This window comes from Aegilops tauschii, chromosome 7 (assembly GCF_002575655.3).
Source record: "Aegilops tauschii subsp. strangulata cultivar AL8/78 chromosome 7, Aet v6.0, whole genome shotgun sequence".
NCBI lineage: Eukaryota > Viridiplantae > Streptophyta > Magnoliopsida > Poales > Poaceae > Aegilops > Aegilops tauschii.
Genome location: NC_053041.3, coordinates 491,492,490 through 491,513,527, shown reverse-complemented (window position 1 = coordinate 491,513,527; position 21,038 = coordinate 491,492,490). Strand labels below are relative to the sequence as shown.

At 45.5% G+C, this 21,038-nt stretch overlaps 1 protein-coding gene across 1 annotated transcript; it reads left to right on the top strand.

The window, feature by feature from the left end:
- Positions 1–14,583: 14,583 nt before the first annotated feature.
- LOC109752716 (CBL-interacting protein kinase 24) lies at positions 14,584–20,679 on the top strand. The gene is made up of 14 exons (XM_020311615.4): positions 14,584–14,995; positions 15,370–15,432; positions 15,564–15,635; positions 16,276–16,383; positions 16,479–16,553; positions 16,638–16,685; positions 17,238–17,363; positions 17,492–17,581; positions 17,886–18,008; positions 18,108–18,227; positions 19,010–19,126; positions 19,228–19,284; positions 19,371–19,445; positions 19,925–20,679. The coding sequence occupies exons 1-14, from the start codon at positions 14,825–14,827 to the stop codon at positions 20,018–20,020; spliced, it is 1,341 nt and encodes a 446-aa protein (XP_020167204.1). The 5' UTR covers positions 14,584–14,824; the 3' UTR covers positions 20,021–20,679.
- Positions 20,680–21,038: the final 359 nt, after the last annotated feature.

Below are 21,038 nucleotides of genomic sequence, written 5' to 3'. Positions count from 1 at the left end.
GCTCTTTGTCACCTCCATAAACGAGAAACATATCCTTAGTCCTTTTCAGGTATTTCAGGATGTTCTTGACCGCTGTTCAGTGATCCACTCCTGGATTACTTTGGTACCTCCCTGCTAAACTGATAGCAAGGCACACATCAGGTCTGGTACACAGCATTGCTTACATGATAGAGCCTATGGCTGAAGCATAGGGAACACCTTTCATTTTCTCTCTATCTTCTGCAGTGGTCAGGCATTGAGTCTGACTCAACTTCACACCTTGTAAAACAGGCAAGAACCCTTTCTTTGCTTGATCCATTTTGAACTTTTTCAAAACTTTATCAAGGTATGTGCTTTGTGAAAGTCCAATTAAGCGTCTTGATCTATCTCTATAGATCTTGATGCCCAATATATAAGCAGCTTCACCGAGGTCTTTCATTGACAAACTCTTGTTCAAGTATCCTTTTATGCTATCCAGAAATTCTATATCATTCCAATCAACAATATGTCATCCACATATAATATTAGAAATGCTACAGAGCTCCCACTCACTTTCTTGTAAATACAGGCTTCTCCAAAAGTCTGTATAAAACCATATGCTTTGATCACACTATCAAAATGTTTATTCCAACTCCGAGATGCTTGCACCAGTCCATAAATGGATCGCTGGAGCTTGCACACTTTGTTAGCATCCTTTGGATTGATAAAACCTTCAGGTTGCATCATATACAACTCTTCTTCCAGAAATCCATTCAGGAATGCAGTCTTTACATCCATTTGCCAAATTTCATAATCATAAAATGCAGCAATTGCTAACATGATTCGGACGGACTTAAGCATCGCTACGGGTGAGAAGGTCTCATCATAGTCAACTCCTTGAACTTGTCGAAAACCTTTCGCAACAAGTCGAGCTTTGTAGACAGTAACATTACCGTTAGCGTCAGTCTTCTTCTTGAAGATCCATTTATTCTCGATGGCTTGCCGATCATCGGGTAAGTCAACCAAAGTCCACACTTTGTTCTCATACATGGATCGCGTCTCAGATTTCATGGACTCAAGCCATTTCGCGGAATCTGGGCTCATCATCGCTTCCTCATAGTTCATAGGTTCGTCATGGTCAAGTAACATGACCTCCAAAACAGGATTACCGTACCACTCTAGTGCGGATCTTACTCTGGTTGACCTACGAGGTTCGGTAGTAACTTGATCTGAAGTTACATGATCATCATCATTAGCTTCCTCACTAATCGGTGTAGGAGTCACAGGAACAGATTTCTGTGATGAACTACTTTCCAATAAGGGAGCACGTACAGTTACCTCATCAAGTTATACTTTCCTCCCACTCACTTCTTTCGAGAGAAACTCCTTCTCTAGAAAGGATCCATTCTTAGCAACGAATGTCTTGCCTTCGGATCTGTGATAGGAGATGTACCCAACAGTCTCCTTTGGGTATCCTATGAAGACACATTTCTCTAATTTGGGTTCGAGCTTATCAGGTTGAAGTTTTTTCACATAAGCATCACAGCCCCAAACTTTAAGAAACGACAACTTTGGTTTCTTGCCAAACCATAGTTCATAAGGTGTCGTCTCAACGGATTTAGATGGTGCCCTATTTAACGTGAATGCAGTCGTCTCTAAAGCATAACCCCAAAACGATAGCGGTAAATCAGTAAGAGACATCATAGATCGCACCATATCTAGTAAAGTACGATTACGACGTTTGGACACACCATTACGTTGTGGTGTTCCGGGTGGCGTGAGTTGCAAAACTATTCGCATTGTTTCAAATGGAGACCAAACTCGTAACTCAAATATTCTCCTCCACGATCAGATCGTAGAAACTTTATTTTCTTGTTACGATGATTTTCCACTTCACTCTGAAATTCTTTGAACTTTTCAAATGTTTCAGACTTATGTTTCATCAAGTAGATATACCCATATCTGCTCAAATGATATGTGAAGGTGACAAAATAACGATATCCGACGCAAGCCTCAACATTCATCGGACCACATACATCAGTATGTATGATTTCCAACAAATCTGTTGCTCGCTCCATTGTTCCGGAGAACGGAGTTTTAGTCATCTTGCCCATGAGGCATGGTTCGCAAGTACCAAATGATTCATAATCAAGTGATTCCAAAAGTCCATCAGAATGGAGTTTCTTCATGCGCTTTACACCAATATGACCCAAACGGCAGTGCCACAAATAAGTTGCACTATCATTATCAACTCTCCATGTTTTGGCTTCAATATTATGAATATGTGTGTCACTACTATCGAGATTCAACAAAAATAGACCACTCTTCAAGGGTGCATGACCATAAAAGATATTACTCATATAAATAGAACAACCATTATTCTCTGATTTAAATGAATAACCGTCTCGCATCAAACAAGATCCAGATATAATGTTCATGCTTAACGCTGGCACCAAATAACAATTATTCAGGTCTAAAACTAATCCCGAAGGTAGATGTAGAGGTAGCGTGCCGACCGCGATCACATCGACTTTGGAACCATTTCCCACGTGCATCGTCACCTCGTCCTTAGCCAATCTTTGCTTAATCCGTAGTCCCTGTTTCGAGTTGCAAATATTAGCAACAGAACCAGTATCAAATACCCAGGTGCTACTGTGAGCATTAGTAAGGTACACATCAATAACATGTATATCACATATACCTTTGTTCACCTTGTCATCCTTCTTATCCGCCAAATACTTGAGGCAGTTCCGCTTCCAGTGACCAGTCTGTTTGCAGTAGAAGCACTCAGTCTCTGGCTTAGGTCCAGACTTGGGCTTCTTCACTTGAGCAGCAACTTGCTTGCCGTTCTTCTTGAAGTTCCCCTTCTTCCCTTTACCCTTTTTCTTGAAACTGGTGGTCTTGTTGACCATCAACACTTGATGCTCCTTCTTGAATTCTACCTCCGCAGCCTTTAGCATTGCGAAGAGCTCGAGAATTGTCTTATCCATCCCTTGCATGTTATAGTTCATCACGAGGCTCTTGTAGCTTGGTGGCAGTGATTGAAGAATTCTGTCAATGACACTATCATTAGGAAGATTAACTCCCAGTTGAATCAAGTGATTGTTATACCCAGACATTTTGAGCATATGTTCACTGACAGAACCGTTCTCCTCCATCTTGTAGCTATATAACTTATTGGAGACTTCATATCTCTCAATCCGGGCATTTGCTTGAAATATTAATTTCAACTCCTGAAACATCTCATATTGAAGTCCCGGTTCTAAGCCGTAAAGCATGGCACACTGAACTATCGAGTAGTCATCAGCTTTGCTCTGCCAGACGTTCATAACATCTGGCATTGCTCCTGTAGCGGGTTTGGCACCTAGCGGTGCTTCCAGGACGTAATTCTTCTGTGCAGCAATGAGGATAATCCTCAAGTTACGGACCCAGTCTATGTAGTTGCTACCATCATATTTCAACTTAGCTTTCTCTAGGAAAGCATTAAAATTCAACGGAACAACAGCACGGGCCATCTATCTACAACAACATAGACGTGCAAAATACTATCAGGTACTAAGTTCATGATGAATTAAAGTTCAATTAATCAAATTACTTAAGAACTCCCACTTAGATAGACATCCCTCTAATCATCTAAGTGATCACGTGATCCAAATCAACTAAACCATGTCCGATCATCACGTGAGATGGAGTAGTTTTCAATGGTGAACATCACTATGTTGATCATATCTACTATATGATTCACGCTCAACCTTTCGGTCTCAGTGTTCCGAGGCCATATCTGCATATGCTAGGCTCGTCAAGTTTAACCCGAGTATTCTGCGTGTGCAAAACTGGCTTGCACCCGTTATATGTGAACGTAGAGCTTATCACACCCGATCATCATGTGGTGTCTCGGCACGACAAACTTTCGCAACGGTGCATACTCACGGAGAACACTTGTACCTTGAAATTTAGTGAGAGATCATCTTATAATGCTACCGTCGAACTAAGCAAAATAAGATGCATAAAGGATAAACATCACATGCAATCAATATAAGTGATATGATATGGCCATCATCATCTTGTGCCTTTGATCTCCATCTCCAAAGCACCGTCATGATCACCATCATCACCGGCGCGACACCTTGATCTCCATTGTAGCATCGTTGTCCTCTTGCCAACTATTGCTTCTACGACTATCGCTACCGCTTAGTGATAAAGTAAAGCAATTACATGGCGATTGCATTTCATAAAATAAAGCGACAACCATATGGCTCCTGCCAGTTGCCGATAAATCCGTTACAAACCATGATCATCTCATACAATAAAATTTAGCATCATGTCTTGACCATATCACATCACAGCATGCCCTGCAAAAACAAGTTAGACATCCTCTACTTTGTTGTTGCAAGTTTTACGTGGTTGCTACGGGCTGAGCAAGAACCGTTCTTACCTACGCATCAAAACCACAACGGATTTTCGTCAAGTATGTGTTGTTTTAACCTTCAACAAGGACCGGGCGTAGCCACACTCGATTCAACTAAAGTTGGAGAAACTGACACCCGCTAGCCACCTGTGTGCGAAGCACGTCGGTAGAACCAGTCTCGCGTAAGCGTACGCGTAATGTCGGTCTGGGCCGCTTCATCCAACAATACCGCCGAATCAAAGTATATGACATGCTGGTAAGCAGTATGACTATTATCGCCCACAACTCACTTGTGTTCTACTCGTGCATATAACATCTACGCATAAACCTGGCTCGGATGCCACTGTTGGGTAACGTAGTAATTTCAAAAAAAAATCCTACGCACACGCAAGATCATGGTGATGCATAGCAACGAGAGGGGAGAGTGTTGCCTACGTACCCTCGTAGACCGTAAGCGGGAGCGTTATGACAACGCGGTTGATGTAGTCGTACGTCTTCACGATCGACCGATCCTAGTACCGAAAGTACGGCACCTCCGCGATTTGCACACGTTCGGCTCGGTGACGTCCCACAAAGTCACGATCCAGCAGAGTGTCGAGGGAGAGCTTCGTCAGCATGACGGCGTGATGACGGTGATGATGAAGCTACCGGCGCAGGGCTTTGCCTAAGCACTACGACGATATGACCGAGGTGGATTATGGTGGAGGGGCGCACCGCACACGGCTAAGAGATCAATGATCAACTTGTGTGTTCTAGGGTGCCCCCTGCCCCCGTATATAAAGGAGCAAGGGGGGAGGCCGGCCGGCCCTTGGGGCGCGCCAGGAGAGGAGGAGTCCTCCGCCTAGTAGGAGTAGGACTCCCCTTTCCTAGTCCTACTAGGAGGGGGAAAGGAAGGAGGAGAGGGAGAAGGAAAGGGGGGCGCCGCCCCCCCTTCCCTAGTCCAATTCGGACCAGAGGGGGAGGGGGCGCGCGGCCTGCCCTGGCCGGCCCTCTCTCTCTCTCCACCAAGGCCCATGTGGCCCATTATTTCCCCGGGGGGGTTCCGGTAACCCTCCGGCACTCCGATTTTCTCCGAAATCACCCGGAACACTTCCGGTGTCCGAATATAGCCGTCGAATATATCAATCTTTATGTCTCGACTATTTCGAGACTCCTCGTCATGTCCGTGATCACATCCGGGACTCCGAACTATCTTAGGTACATCAAAACACATAAACTCATAATACCGATCGTCGCCGAACGTTAAGCGTGCGGACCCTACGGGTTCAAGAACTATGTAGACATGACCGAGACACGTCTCCGGTCAATAACCAATAGCGGAACATGGATGTTCATATTGGCTTCTACATATTCTACGAAGATCTTTATCGGTCAAACCGCATAACAACATACGTTGTTCCCTTTGTCATCGGTATGTTACTTGCCCGAGATTCGATCGTCGGTATCTCAATACCTAGTTCAATCTCGTTACCGGCAAGTCTCTTTACTCGTTCCGTAATGCATCATCCCGCAACTAACTCATTAGTTACATTGCTTGCAAGGCTTATAGTGATGTGCATTACCGAGAGGGCCCAGAGATACCTCTCCGACAATCGGAGTGACAAATCCTAATCTCGATCTATGCCAACTCAACAAGTACCATCGGAGACACCTGTAGAGCACCTTTATAATCACCCAGTTACGTTGTGACGTTTGGTAGCACACAAAGTGTTTCTCTGGTATTCGGGAGTTGCATAATCTCATAGTCATAGGAACATTTATAAGTCATGAAGAAAGCAATGGCAATATACTAAACGATCAAGTGCTAAGCTAACGGAATCGGTCAAGTCAATCACATCATTCTCTAATGATGTGGTCCCGTTAATCAAATGACAACTCATGTCTATGGATAGGAAACTTAACCATCTTTGATTCAACGAGCTAGTCAAGTAGAGGCATACTAGTGACACTCTGTTTGTCTATGTATTCACACATGTACTAAGTTTCCGGTCAATACAATTCTAGCATGAATAATAAACATTTATCATGATATAAGCAAATATAAATAACAACTTTATTATTGCCTCTAGGGCATATTTCCTTCAGTAACCGCCCCAAGGAGAAGGTAGGAACGGATGCCAGAGCTCCGTCGACTATGTTCAGACGGACGAACTCGAGAAGGATTGGATCCCGAAAGACAAACTCGAAGAAGAAGCGCCGCCATCCGCCCGACCGCTACACCTGCGAGGACTAAAAAAAACCTAAGCTAACCTACCGACCGGAGCGAAGGCACCAAGATTCCACTGGTGAGTTATTTAGTGAAATATTACAGGTGAATTGTTTGTCGTAACTGAACTACTTGTTGTACATTCTCGTATGAAAGAAAACATAAACTTAAAGAAACAACTATTTGAAATCTGCTTTGCCAACAAAGTTGGATATGGATTCTGTTTTATTTAATACAGTACAGACGCAAGCGCTCATACATACGCGCATACACTCACCCCTATGAGCACCTTCGAGAGACGGGAACGTCTCCTCCCACTGAAAGCGCACCGCCCGAAATCCTGAAATAAATCCAGGAATAATACGAGCACCAGGACTTAAACTCTGGTGGGTTGTGGATACCACTATCCCTCTAACCATCTAATCACAGGTTGGTTCGCATATGGATTCTGGTCATTTTTAGTGCAATTGTCTGAAGCACCCCAGATGTATTTCAATAGCAAATCTGATTCTATAAATCAAGTTTACCAGTGAAGCGATCCACGATGATTCGAAAGTAACCAAAGCTAAAACGAACAGGGCCTAGGAGGCAATACCATTTCTTTCTTTCTAGAAAGAAAGCAACGTACTCTCTGAGCTCACACAATCTGTCTAAAATCTAAATTAAGCTAAGGTAACCCAACCCAATTAATTTATAAGTACCATCGTTACCAGCGTGACGTTTCCTTCCACGTGTATGGATAGGATAGCTCGCAGCAAGAAGACCGGCACTGTGTGTGCACTGAGGTCCTGGCTGACCCGATCTAATGGTTGGCACGCCTCGTCGACAAAACCACACGCGACAATGCGAGAATATGGTAGTGCTCAGACTGTACAAATGTAGCGTCGTCACACGTTTGATCCGGACGTGATCGTGGGCCAGGATCGAAAGCGTCGTGAGCGAGCTGGGTTCGCACGCAGGGCCACGGCGGACAAAAAATAGTGCTACTATGGCTTGATTCCAACTGCAGTGGACACGCACGATTACCACACTTGCTTATACTAAACCAATCTGTGGATAGATTGCTTTCCAGAAGAGTAGAGCTATTAGAGTATTCTCCCGCCGTCGGCTTCCTTGTGCGCTGCTCGTGTTATTATTCTATAAGGCCTGTGAACATGATGATGCTTACAGCTAATTAACCTCACTTTCTTTAGATGGACAGCTACGCAACTTTTTAAAATATGACGAGCGCGGGCGATGCAAGCGATTGCTGCGTTAGTAAGAAGAACATTCTAGCCCATGAACTTGTCAAATGAAATAGACTAGCGCTTAAACTTGTCATTCGGGGTCAAAGTCATCAAAATCGCCCTTGCCCGGTCCGAATCACATGTTTCTTTTACCTATTGATTGACTGGGCCCACATGCCAGAAAACATTTGGAAACTAAGAACATGATTAACGATGTTTTGATTAATCTTGTTGTTGTTCTTGCTGGTAGATGTGTCGGCCCAATACTTCGTACAAACTTTTTTCAGGTCCAATTCATGCATCTGGTTAATATTGCTAGTATTCTTGGCATGATTCTCGATTAAATAAATTCAAAAATTGCTCATTATTACATCGGGTTAAAGGGCTATTTCGGTCATCTCCATACTCCACCACTCTTAGATTTAGAATCACTAGCTAGAACCTTTTTTTTTACCTACTCATTTGTCCAAATGTTGACCAAAATTTCTTCACGTTAATTCTTTGTCCCATTGAATAACTACTCATTCAAACTTTCTATGTTTTAAACATTTTTTTGTGTTGAATTTTCATTTGTGTAGATTTCATGCTTTTTCGAGGCCATGCAAAAGAGCCGCATGTATGTACATGCATTAAGAAAGAAGAATCTTACGAAACCAAAAGATGGCATGACCCATAAGAAACAAACGCATTCTAAACAATACTAAACGATCTAAACATCCCGATCACAAAGACATAGAGTACTAACAACAACTCAAGATCTGAGAACACTACCCATCCACACTATCTGCAATTGAAGGAGTAACAAGCTAAGACCCAACGCACCCAACGAATAGCCCACAAAGTCATGAGAGCATTGTCCATAGTTTGAAGTTGCAATGACACCTCACCCTTACCATGACACGACAAAACAATACCGACACCATGAGGGACATCAACCACCAACACGACCATTCGGAAGCATCCCTACTTGCACAAGATTATGTTTGTTATAGAGGAGCAAGGGAGCATGGTAAGAAATACTGCCATCCGGGAGAGGGAGAGGCACCATCATGCAATGTCAGGCCAACAACCATTCCTACCCCCGAAAGGAGGGTAGGGAATGTGAGATCTAGAGGGGGGGTCAACCACCTACAACATGGAGGCGATGATATAAGCCATAACGAGAGATGAAAACTCATTGCCCATGTACCATATGGGGAACCCGTTGACTCCAAAGACAAAGGCAAATGACCAACTCGCTTAAAGGACCCAACAACCATACTCAACCGCCTGAAGGATGAGAAGCAACAAGGGTCCCATGCGTGACATCCGGCTGTGAAACATATGGACCCATGCACCCCTTATCCACCCCGAAGATGCTAGGTCAGGAAAGCAGGGTCGCCACTGCCGCCATCGGCTTTTGTTTGCCACAGATCTTACTGTTTGCCCTCAACCAGCCACCACAACCCGCCATGGCCCTCAAGCTGGCCAAACCAGTCCGGCTACCTGTTGGAAATATGCCCTAGAGGCAATAATAAAATGGTTATTATTATATTTCCTTGTTCATGATAATTGTCTATTGTCCATGCTATAATTGTGTTATCCGGAAATCGTAATGCATGTGTGAATACATAGACCACAACATGTCCCTAGTGAGCCTCTAGTTGACTAGCTCGTTGATCAATAGATGGTTACGGTTTCCTGACCATGGACATTGGATGTCGTTGATAACGTGACACATCATTAGGAGAATGATGTGATGGACAAGACCCAATCCTAAGCATAGCACAAGATCGTGTAGTTCGTCTGCTAAAGCTTTTCTAATGTCAAGTATCTTTTCCTTAGACCATGAGATTGTGCAACTCCCGGATACTGTAGGAATGCTTTGGGTGTGCCAAACGTCACAACGTAACTGGGTGGCTATAAAGGTGCACTACGGGTATCTCCGAAAGTGTCTGTTGGGTTGGCACGAATCGAGACTGGGATTTGTCACTCCGTGTGATGGAGAGGTATCTCTGGGCCCACTCGGTAGGACATCATCATAATGAGCTCAATGTGACCAAGGAGTTGATCACGGGATGATGTGTTACGAACGAGTAAAGAGAGTTGCCGGTAACGAGATTGAACAAGGTATAGGGATACCGACGATCGAATCTCGGGCAAGTATCATACCGGTAGACAAAGGGAATTGAGTACAGGATTGATTGAATCCCTGACATCGTGGTTCATTCGATGAGATCATCGTGGAACATGTGGGAGCCAACATGGGTATCCAGATCCCGCTGTTGGTTATTGGCCGCAGAGATGTCTCGGTCATGTCTACATGGTTCCCGAACCCGTAGAGTATACACACTTAAGGTTCGGTGACGCTAGAGTTGTTATGGGAATTAGTATGCGGTTACCGAATGTTGTTCGGAGTCCCGGATGAGATCCCGGACGTCACGAGGAGTTCCGGAATGATCCGGAGGTGAAGATTTATATATGGGAAGTCATCATACGGTCACCGGAAGTATTCGAGGGTTTGCCGGTATTGTACCGGGACCACCGAAGGGGTTCTGGGGGTCCACCGGGAGGGTCCACTTGCCCCGGAGGGCCCTATGGGCTGTATGTGGAAGGGAACCAGCCCCTAAGTGGGCTGGGCGCCATCCCCCCTAGGGCCCTGCGCCTAGGGTTGGGGGGAACCCTAAAGGGGGCGCCCCCTTGGCTTGGGGGGCAAGCCCCCTCCCCTTGGCCGCCGCCCCCCTCTAGATCTCATCTAGAGGGGCCGGCCCCCTTCCCCCTTTGCCCTATAAATAGAGGGGAGGAGGGAGGGCAGCAGCACCTCATCCAAGGCGCAGCCCTCCCCCTCTCCAACACCCCCTCCTCCTCCGTTGAGCTTGGCGAAGCCCTACCGGAGAACTGCAAGCTCCACCACCATGCCGTCGTGCTGCCGGAGCTCTTCCCCAACTTCTCCTTCCCCCTTGTTGGATCAAGAAGGAGGAGACGTCCCCGTGCTATACGTGTGTTGAACGCAGAGGCGCCGTTGTTCGACGCTTAGATCGGAATCAACCGCGATCTGAATCGCTGCGAGTACGACTCCTTCATCCGTGTTCCTGTAACGCTTCCGCATCGCGATCTTCAAGGGTATGAAGATGCACTCCCCTCTCTCTCGTTGCTAGTCTCTCCATAGATTGATCTTGGTGATGCGTAGAATTTTTTTATTTCTGCAACGATCCCCAACACTACCACCATCTAACTTGTGCTTCGCCTCGACGACAACAAGAGGGGAATGAGGAGGAAATGAGGAAAGACAATGAAATCTAGGGTTTTCGGTTGTCATTGGGTCACCTAGAGAACAACGCGGAGGCCAAGGTGAGGTGAAGGTTCTTCTTCACCATGTATCTTATTCATAAACATAAATAGAATCGCAAATATCAACTTTTGTGCTTTTCATCCTAGCCTTACGCAATCGTTAAAGGCGAAAAAGTAGGTAAATGTACAACTCTCCACGCCGTTAAATTCCGAGACATAGAGGGAAGGTGAACTAAATTGTAGTACTTCCCGTCCTAAATTACTTGCCGCGCAAATGGATAGAAATGGATATATTTAAAACTAAAAATGCGTCTATACATATTCATTTCTATGACAAGTAATTCCATACGGAGGGAGCATTTTTCTTGACGTTTAAAGAAAAAGTGTATTTTTCTTGAACTATGAGAAGTACTACTAAATAAATGGCCGCTGCTACGCGTAATCCGGCTGATGCAACCCAAAGGTAAACCGCCTTGTCTACCGTTAGATAAGATAGACACAGCCGTCTGCTCGTCTCCAACTCCACCACACGCCGCAACGCAGTCTTAGCGCCTGCATCTATCGCTTCGCAAAACTCCTCGTAACATCACTCTAGACGCGGCAGCCCGGAAGCCCCGGCAGCTCCGACGAGCAGTAGCCGACGGCCGGCTCGCAACACCTGCACCATCGAATGGTATCTCTCCGCTTTTGCTACAAACTTATCATCTCTGGAGCTAGCTTTAACTTGCACGGGCTGGAAGGCTTGAAGAGTGTGTTGTTCTTCATGGTAGCACCAGCGTGCACTTCCTGCGGCGGTGCCTCATAGCAAAAACCTCACAATACGGCGACGTCCATTCGAGCACGGCAACGACCATCACAAACATCTGACCTACAGCTCCGAACGTCCATTGTCATGACGACGACCATTACAAGTGGAAAGCCGCACCTCCGAACTATCGTTACAGAAGAACGACCATCACAACAGCAGCCCGCGGCTCCGATGCTCATTGCAGCGCGGTGACGACCATCACAGCACCGGCGCAAAGCTTCGGACGCTCTTTGTAGCCGTGCGTGACCATCACAGCGTGGCGACGATCATCACAACACCAACGGGAAGCTTCGGACTGCCATTGCAGTGTCGCGACGATGATCACAACCATGGCCCGCAGTCATAACACCGACGTGTGGCTCCGGGCGCCCATTGCAGCACGATGGTGACCACAACAACGCCGGCCCGTGGCTTCGGACGCCCATTGCAGCATGTCGGTGACCATCACAACACCGGCCCGTGGTTCAGGTTGCCCATTACACCAGGACGGCGGTCATTACAACACTGACCCACGGCTCCGAAAGCCCATTGAAGCACGATGGCAACCATCACAACACCGGCCCGCGGCTCCGGGCGCCCATTGAAGCATGAGGGCAACCATCACAACACCGGCCGCGGCTCCGGACGCCCATTGCAACACGGTAGCGACCACAAAATACCGGCCCACGGCTCCGAACCCCCATTGCAGCACAGTGGACACCACCGGCACGCGGCTCTGGACACCATTTGCAGCATGATGGCAACCTTCATAACACCGGCCCGCGGCTCCGAGTGCCCATTGCAGCATAGAGGGCAACACCGGCCTGCGGCGCCGAAGGCCCATTGCAGCACGGTAGCGACCATCACAACACCGGCCCGCGACTTCAAAACCCCATTGCAGCACTGTGGCCACTACCGACACGCGGCTCCGGACGCCCATTGCAGCATGATGGCGACCTTCACAACACCGGCCTGCGCTCCGAACGCCCATTGTAGCACAGAGGACAACACCGCCTGCGGCACCGAAGGCCCATTGCAGCACGGTAGCGACCATCACAACACCGGCCCGCGGCTCCAAACCCCCATTGCAGCACAGTGGACACCACCGGCACGCGGCTCCGGACGCCCACAACAACATGATGGCGACCTTTGCAACGCCGGCCTGCGGCTCCGAACGCCCATTGGAGCACAAAGGACAACACCAGCATGCAGCAATGAAGGCCCATTGCAGCACGGTAGCGACCATCACAACACAGGCCCGCGGCTCCGAACCCCCATTGCAGCACAGTGGACACCACCGACACGCGGCTCTGGACGCCCGCAACGGCATGATGGCGACCTTCCCAACACCGGCCTGCGGCTCCGAACACGCATTGCAGCACAGAGGACAACACCGGCCTGCGGCACCGAAGGCCCATTGCAGAACGATAGCGACCATCACAACACTGGCCCGCGGCTCCGAACCCCCATTGCAGCACAGTGGACACCACCGGCACGCGGCTTCGGATGCCCACTGTAGCATGATGGCGACCTTCACAACACCGGGCCGCGGCTCCAAACGCCCATTGCAGCACATAGGACAACACCGGCCTATGGCGCCGAAGGCCCATTGCAGCATGGTGGCGACCATCAGAACACCGGCCCGCGGCTCCGAACGCCTATTGCAGCACAGTGGACAACACCGGCCTGCGGCGCCGAAGGCCCATGCAGCACGGTGGTGACCATCACAAGACCGGCGCACGACTCCGGACGCCCATTGCAGCACGACATCGACCCTCACAACACCAACCCATGGCTCCAAACGCCCTTTGCAGCACGACGGCGACCCTCGCAACACCAACACACGGCTCCAAATGCCCATTGCAGCACGACGGCGACGCATGGTGGACAACACCGACCCGCACCTCCGGACGCCCATTGAAGCGCGGGGTCACCATCACAACACCGGCCTGCGGCTCCAGACGCCCATTGCAACACAGTGGACAACACCGGCCCGCGACGCCAAAGGCCCATTGCAGCACAGTAGCGACCATCACAAGACCGGCCCACGGCTCCGAACGCAGATTGTCGCATGGCGGCGACCATCACAACACTGACCCATGGTTCCGGACGCCCATTGCAGCATGGCGGCGACACATGGTGGACAACACCGGCCTGCGGCACCGAAGGCCCATTGCAGCACAGCGGCGATGCATGGTGGACGAACACCGGCCTGCGGCATCGAAGGCCCATTGCAGCACGGCGGTGACCATCACAACACCGATGTGCAGATCTAGATGCACATTGCAACATTTATAAAAATATAAATTGGCAACTTCACGTTATTACAAAGCTCGATGCCTTGGAGAACCCTGTTCTAGACATGGACATCTAGCACAGCAAAGATAGGAATACTGTAGGGGCAGCAGGCCGTCGACCGTGTGCATATGGAGTTGTAGGTGCCTAGCCGAGCTTCCTGCTCAGCAACGACAAGGCTGGCAACGGCGGTTCTGCAGCCGCACTATATACTCCTGATGTAAAAGCAGCAGCAACTGAAGAAGAGTGCGTGATGGATTAATCCTATATCGGAAAAAAAAGGCAGTGCGGAAGTCCAGGGACCATGGCCGACGCAGGGGACACGTGGTTGGCTAGCAAGGCGGTTGACGCTGCGCGTATCTTCAGCCGGTTGATTTGAAACGATTTCCAAATAAATTGCTTTAAAAAGGAGTTTCCCTGACAGGTAAAAAGCTGAACCACGGACGGCGGCACTCCGTCGTTTTATCCATCCCCGCGCTCGCGTCCTCCCATAACCATCGCATCGCGGTTGCGGCGCGCGCGCACCACCGGACCCGAATCACACTCACTCCCTCGCACGCACGGCCAGCTCAGCGTAGCGGACCGCGCACGCTCTCCAAACCCGGCCGACGGCGGAGGGGGGCCGAGTCCGGCAGCGTGGCGCGAGGCCGGGAGCTTTGAGGGGCTCCAAGCAAATGGCGGGCGCGGCGAGGAAGAAGCTTGTTGGGCGGTACGAGGTGGGGCGGACCATCGGGCAGGGGTCGTTCGCCAAGGTGAAGTTCGCGGTCGACGCCGACACGGGCGCCCCCGTCGCCATGAAGGTGCTCGACAAGGCCACCATCCTCAACAACCGGATGCTGCAACAGGTATCCAAATCAGACTCCTCCTGCTCCCCCTTCCCCCTCCCCGTCTCAGCTTTGATCCAAGGAAGCAATTTAGTAGCCTCGCTGTTGTTCGTCGGTAGCCTTCAGTATCAATTTGAATGATTCGTTGTATATTCCGTGCGCTTTTGGGCGAGGAAAAAAGGTCGGGAGTTCCGGTGCGGGTGGAATATGCCCGCAGAAGCAGAACAGCACGTATCACAGAGTAGTACGAACAAGTTGTGCGCAGTAGCTGTCATCAGATTAATAAATAGGAGTAGCTAACAAGGACCACTTCAAATTTCTCTCCGAAGAAACAGTCTTCAGGAAAGTTTACATCTTCATTTCAATGTGAGCTTACGTCTCATGCTTCTTTACAGATCAAAAAGGAGATATCAATAATGAAGATTGTAAGACACCCCAACATCATCAGGCTAAACGAGGTATTACAAATGTCTGCTTTCTAGTATTTCCTATGTACAAATTTACCTTACTAAAATTATTCTGTTACTTATTTTATCTTTCCGTCTTACCAGTTTAGTTTTTCATTACTAGCATTTTGACCATTTTGTAGGTTCTAGCTGGACAGACAAAGATATACATAATCATGGAGCTTATCACCGGAGGCGAGCTGTTCGATAAAATAGTACGAAACCTGTGGTCTACATGTTGAGTACCTTTTTTTTGCGAGAAAACTTCCTATCTATTCATCTTCAACCATGGAAGTACAATGAACACCAGAAATAATAAAAATTACATCATACTTAATTATTCATAGTGTACTTTTAACAGATTTATATGGTGATCATATTTTGTGATTACTAGTTGACCAACTTCAGCTTTATTGCAAACCATGTACACACAATTCATTTAGGTTTATGTTCTTAGTGTTATGAAGATCTGCGGCCCTGCTTGAACCGAGGCAAAACATATGTTGATCCTGATGCTGCCACATATATCAGAAACTTGCTGCTTAGTAAGAGTTAACTTAAATGCTGGATAAAGCCCTTATATGCTCCCAATAGCCAATAGAAGGAAACTTTCCTGCATATGTATTTGTGTATGTGGAAGATGCTTGTACAATACAGAAGTGAAAATGCAGAGGTTCTATGCAATTTATTGGAGAGTTGAGATAAATTCATTGCCAAACAGTAATGTTATAGGATCAATATAATATAAATGTTTCAGGATCTCTGCAGTTTATGTGCTGGGTGTAGACGTATTTCTTGATTACTATTGTGTCTTTTATCCAAATATTGACCTTTGTCAATATCAAATATCTGTAGGCCCGCCAAGGGAAGCTTCGTGAAAATGAGGCTAGGAAGTACTTCCAGCAGCTTATTGATGCCATTAACTATTGCCATAGTAAAGGTGTCTATCATAGAGATCTGAAGGTCTGTTCTGGATAAGAGGTGCATGTGTCACTTGTTGTTCTGTTATTGACTAATTGCATTTTCTGATGCTTGACAATTTGAATCTGGTTCTGTAGCCTGAAAACCTGCTTCTTGATTCACGTGGGAACTTAAAAGTTTCTGATTTTGGACTTAGCTCGCTGTCGCAAAACGTGAGTTTAGGGATCTCTTTTCTAACAATCCATACTTATACTTCAGTGTGCTGATTGAGAGTTACTATTTTTGGAGGGTCCCAGGGCTTTCTTCACACGACATGTGGCACACCGAATTATGTTGCTCCTGAGGTATGCAATGTTCTTTTTCTTTCAAAAACTAAACAGCCTATACACGAATTGACTTTTGAATTCCGTTTTCCTTCTAAATCAATCAAAGCCAGCAGCAGCAGCTGGATCTTTCAAAAAAGAAACTTTTGAATTCCGTTCTACTGAATGTCCTCCCTTTTCCTGTAAATTTTGTACAGGCATATGATCCATGTCCTTCTTTTTTATGTTTTAATATAAATCATTTAAGATTACTAGATGCCTATCAGACTGTAAGAAACATCATCTGTCATTTTTGTATCTATCATTTGCACTTCTGCCTATCTTGCAGTCAGTTTGTCTGGTAGTTATTTTTTGTGATCAAATCCTCACTTTCAGCTGTATTTCAGCAGTTAACTTATGGCCATTATGCATCGTGTTTACCATGTTCATACTATAACTAATTATTGTATAATTATCTAAACTCTAAAGTAGTCTATGGAGATGTCAGTGTCGGTATCTTGGACCATTTGTGCATATGGAATTAGAGCTTTAAGTACATATATGTTCTGGACTTAAACTTGGATCACTGTTTAGGTGCTTAGCGACGGTGGCTATGATGGATCTGCAGCAGATGTTTGGTCATGTGGTGTTATCCTTTATGTTTTAATGGCTGGGTACCTTCCCTTTGAAGAAAATGATCTCCCAACCTTGTATGACAAGGTACTGGCTTCTTTACCAGTGTGATGGTCCTCATGGATCTCATTCTCCCCAAGTTGTTGACATTTAATAGATACACGATGATTTTGCTCATATTTCCGAGCTAACATGTTTGTTTGTCAAATTTGAAGATAACTGCAGCTCACTTTTCATGCCCAGATTGGTTCTCTCAAGGAGCCAAATCATTGATCCAGAGAATACTTGATCCAACTCCAAAAACTGTAAGTACAGGCATGAGTTTGTGTCATTGCATCATTTAGCAACATTTAGCAGTTACGACAAAGTTATCGTTTGAGTTGAAGCTGCCAGAGTTGTGGTCATCAATTAGTTATGTTAGTCTCACTATCTCCATTTTTCATATCAGTGTTATCATATGTTAAGTAAATCTCATATACATAGCAATGTGAGAAACTTGTTAACTAGAACCTAACCTATAAATCTAGTTCAGACAGCATGGAGTATTTCATCTATCTAGATTTGTAAATTGCTGCCTATGGTTTCTTAGGCTTTCACACTATTTTGCAGCGTATGACTATTAAAGAAATGAAGTCAGACACATGGTTTAGCAAGAATTATGTAGGTGTTAGACATGGTGAGGATGAAAACGTCAGTCTGGATGATGTACAGGCTGCTTTTGATAATATCGAGGTTTGTGCGTAAAGTATTGTTTTGGTGCATAGTGATGTGTCGTATATTTATTTTTCTCGTTCAGAGTCCTTCGTTAAATTTTAATATTTCTTGCTTCAGGACAAGTATGTATCTGAGCAAGTGACTCGTAATGATGGTGGTCCTCTTATGATGAATGCCTTTGAGATGATTACCCTATCTCAAGGTTTAAATCTTTCATCATTATTTGATAGACAACAGGTAATTTCGTTAGTTTCTTTAGTCAGCATGGTTGAATGTTTACTTGCAATATGATTAGCACAATAAAGTTCAATCCTTCGCTGGGTAAAGATTATATAGAGATTCGATCTGTTCAGCTTTTTTCCACTAATGTTTGTAGCAGCACTTTCCCATGCCATTTGGTCTCAGGTGGTATCTTATAATGGTCCCCCAACTTTTATGATGTTAGGCTCGAGAGTTGAAACAGAAAGAGCATTGTCAGTATTCAGTACTACTGTTTTATACTTACTTTAAGGAAGAAGGCTTAACCCGGCCTGTGTTTTCCATTGGCCTTGGTATTATCAGTTGTTTGAGAACTGCATGGTCTATGTAGATTTAAGCACTTGTTGGTCCCACATTTCATACTAATTTCCGTAGTCTTTATGTCGCGTCTGTTTACTGTCAAAGTATTTGAACACTTCAACCATATATTCAGAACGAACTCTACTGGCAGTTGTTCACATAGCAGAAATAAACTACACCTTTTTTTTAGTGATTTATGTTCTCACATTTTGTTCCACATGCCTTAATTTGTCTTTGTTTTATATTTATCTGGACAAATCATTTTTGTGCTTCTCAGTTTTGTTTGGATTTCTCTATTATCTTCCTTTAGTGTTTGCTATGTGCAATTATGCATAACTGCAATGCTCATGGATAAGTGGCATATTATTTTGTATCATCTCTTTTTCCATCTTTTGTGGCATAAACTATTCATCAACTCATGTAGCTGTAGAAGCCGCAATGATGGATTTTTCTGTTTACAGGAGTATGTGAAACGCCAAACTCGCTTCGTCTCAAGGAAACCAGCGAAGACTATAGCAGCTACAATTGAAGTTGTCGCTGATTCCATGGGTCTCAAGGTGCATTCCCAGAATTACAAGGTAATTGTGGGAAAACTGCTTCAATGAACAACTCTAGGAAAATTATTTATCTTTTGTTAATCTTGATAATGTATTGACACATATTGTTAACTGGACTGTAGTTACGTCTTGAAGGAGTATCATCAAACAAAATGAGCCCATTCGCTGTTGTTCTAGAGGTGATTTATCAAGCGCTTCAGCTTGTAATTTGTTCACAGACAACGTTTCACATATATTCTCATGATTTTGAGTGCATTATTTTCAGATATTTGAAGTCGCTCCCGCTCTATTTATGGTGGATGTTCGAAAGGTTGCTGGTGACTCTCTGGAATACCACAGGGTCTGTTCTTTTCACATCACATCATGCATCCTATTGAAATTTTTGGGGGACTATTGTGGTTGGAACATAAGACTTTGTTCTAACTTTATGCTGTACTCATGGCAGTTCTTGTGCTAACTTTATAGCTGTCATAGTTAGGAAAAATGTCTTTAGTTGTAAAATACACTAAACTTGATGTTTTTACTCACCAAACATAAATTTGCCACGACAAACATAAGCCGCTTGTAAATTCCATGCTACGAGAAGTTGGCTGCTCATCAGTAATTGATCTTTAAGCACATTATGCATGTGTGCTTAAAGAAAAAGAAAAGTGCTAGGCTTTAAGTTTGTCCAAAACCAAAACCATCGCTATGAGTTAGAGCTTCTTGATATCGTAGAGAAGTTCGGAAAAACTGAAAATTTGATATATTAGCTATTTTTCCACTCTGCCATCTTATCTGTCCTCAGAGTGTGCTAACTTTATGCTGTACTCATGGCAGTTCTACAAGAACTTATGCAGCAAACTTGAGAGCATAATCTGGAGACCAATAGAGGTTTCTGCAAAATCTGCGCTGCTGAGGACAACTACTTGCTAGCCTGGCACTACCGCGGATACACCTTCGCAAATAAGATTTCCAGTTGCCAAGTTGGAGCCTTGCTGCTGCATCCGGCATCTCTTGTGAACCGCTTGCTGATCCACACGCCCTTCATCTATCCCAGTTGCTTCTGCGGTGACTGTAACTGTGTGTTACCATAGCTGAGTGACTTGAGTCAACCCTAGTAGATCAAATAATGCAGTCTGCTGCGTTGCAGGTTTGACAGTATTGTAGATAGTTTGTGTCGAGCTAAATAGCGAGTACAGTCCGGATGAAGCAGGTACATAGACTTCACGCTAGATCATGTGTATAGATAAGCTGGCTGTAAGTGTTCATGGCAAACCCTGTAAATGCTTGTAAGGCTGCAGCATGATCCGAGTTTTCTGAAGGCTTGATGATTCTGCCGCCAAAAAACCCGGGAAAGGGAGGATGGTCTGTGACTGTGAACAAGAAGAATCTATCTGATGCTGGAAACTGCATGCTGTTTAGCCGGGTTCAGTTCATTCTTTTTCAAGGGTTAGGCGAAAAAGAAACATCTATGGCTGTAGAGGCATGTCTCAGTCATGGCTGTAGAAAGACCAGGACCTCGATTTGATTTGATTTGATAGCAGCCTAACTAGCCGGTGTTTTCCATGCCACTTATAAATGTTGGAGTATAATGTTCGGCCCTCTTCTATAGTTTAGACTTTTGGAGCAACTGGCTGGTGCATGAATTTAATAACAAATGCACATGTTTATATCTTGTTTCACGTCTAAGTTTTTTTTTTAATAACTAGAACAATGCTCGTGCGTTGCAACAGGGTATAAATATTCTAGTACGTTAGATTATGATTCACCTGTCAATAATAATGCGATTGTGTAAATAAATGTTTATCAAATTCTGACTGTGGATTACCTTATGTTTTGATTAGAAGTTTGGTAAGTAAATTAAAATGAAATTGGTTCAAAAAGTAAATAAATTAAGATGATTAATTATCATATACGTGGAAGGTTGGACGAAGTGATGTGGGAAGAAAGG

Bases quoted from the DNA above. Each gene is read 5' to 3' on its own strand.
- LOC109752716 (XM_020311615.4), top strand. From the start codon at position 14,825: ATGGCGGGCGCGGCGAGGAAGAAGCTTGTTGGGCGGTACGAGGTGGGG. The intron at 16,686-17,237 runs GTATGCAATGTT...ATCACTGTTTAG, and splicing joins CGAATTATGTTGCTCCTGAG to GTGCTTAGCGACGGTGGCTA. The intron at 19,446-19,924 runs GTCTGTTCTTTT...TACTCATGGCAG, and splicing joins ACTCTCTGGAATACCACAGG to TTCTACAAGAACTTATGCAG.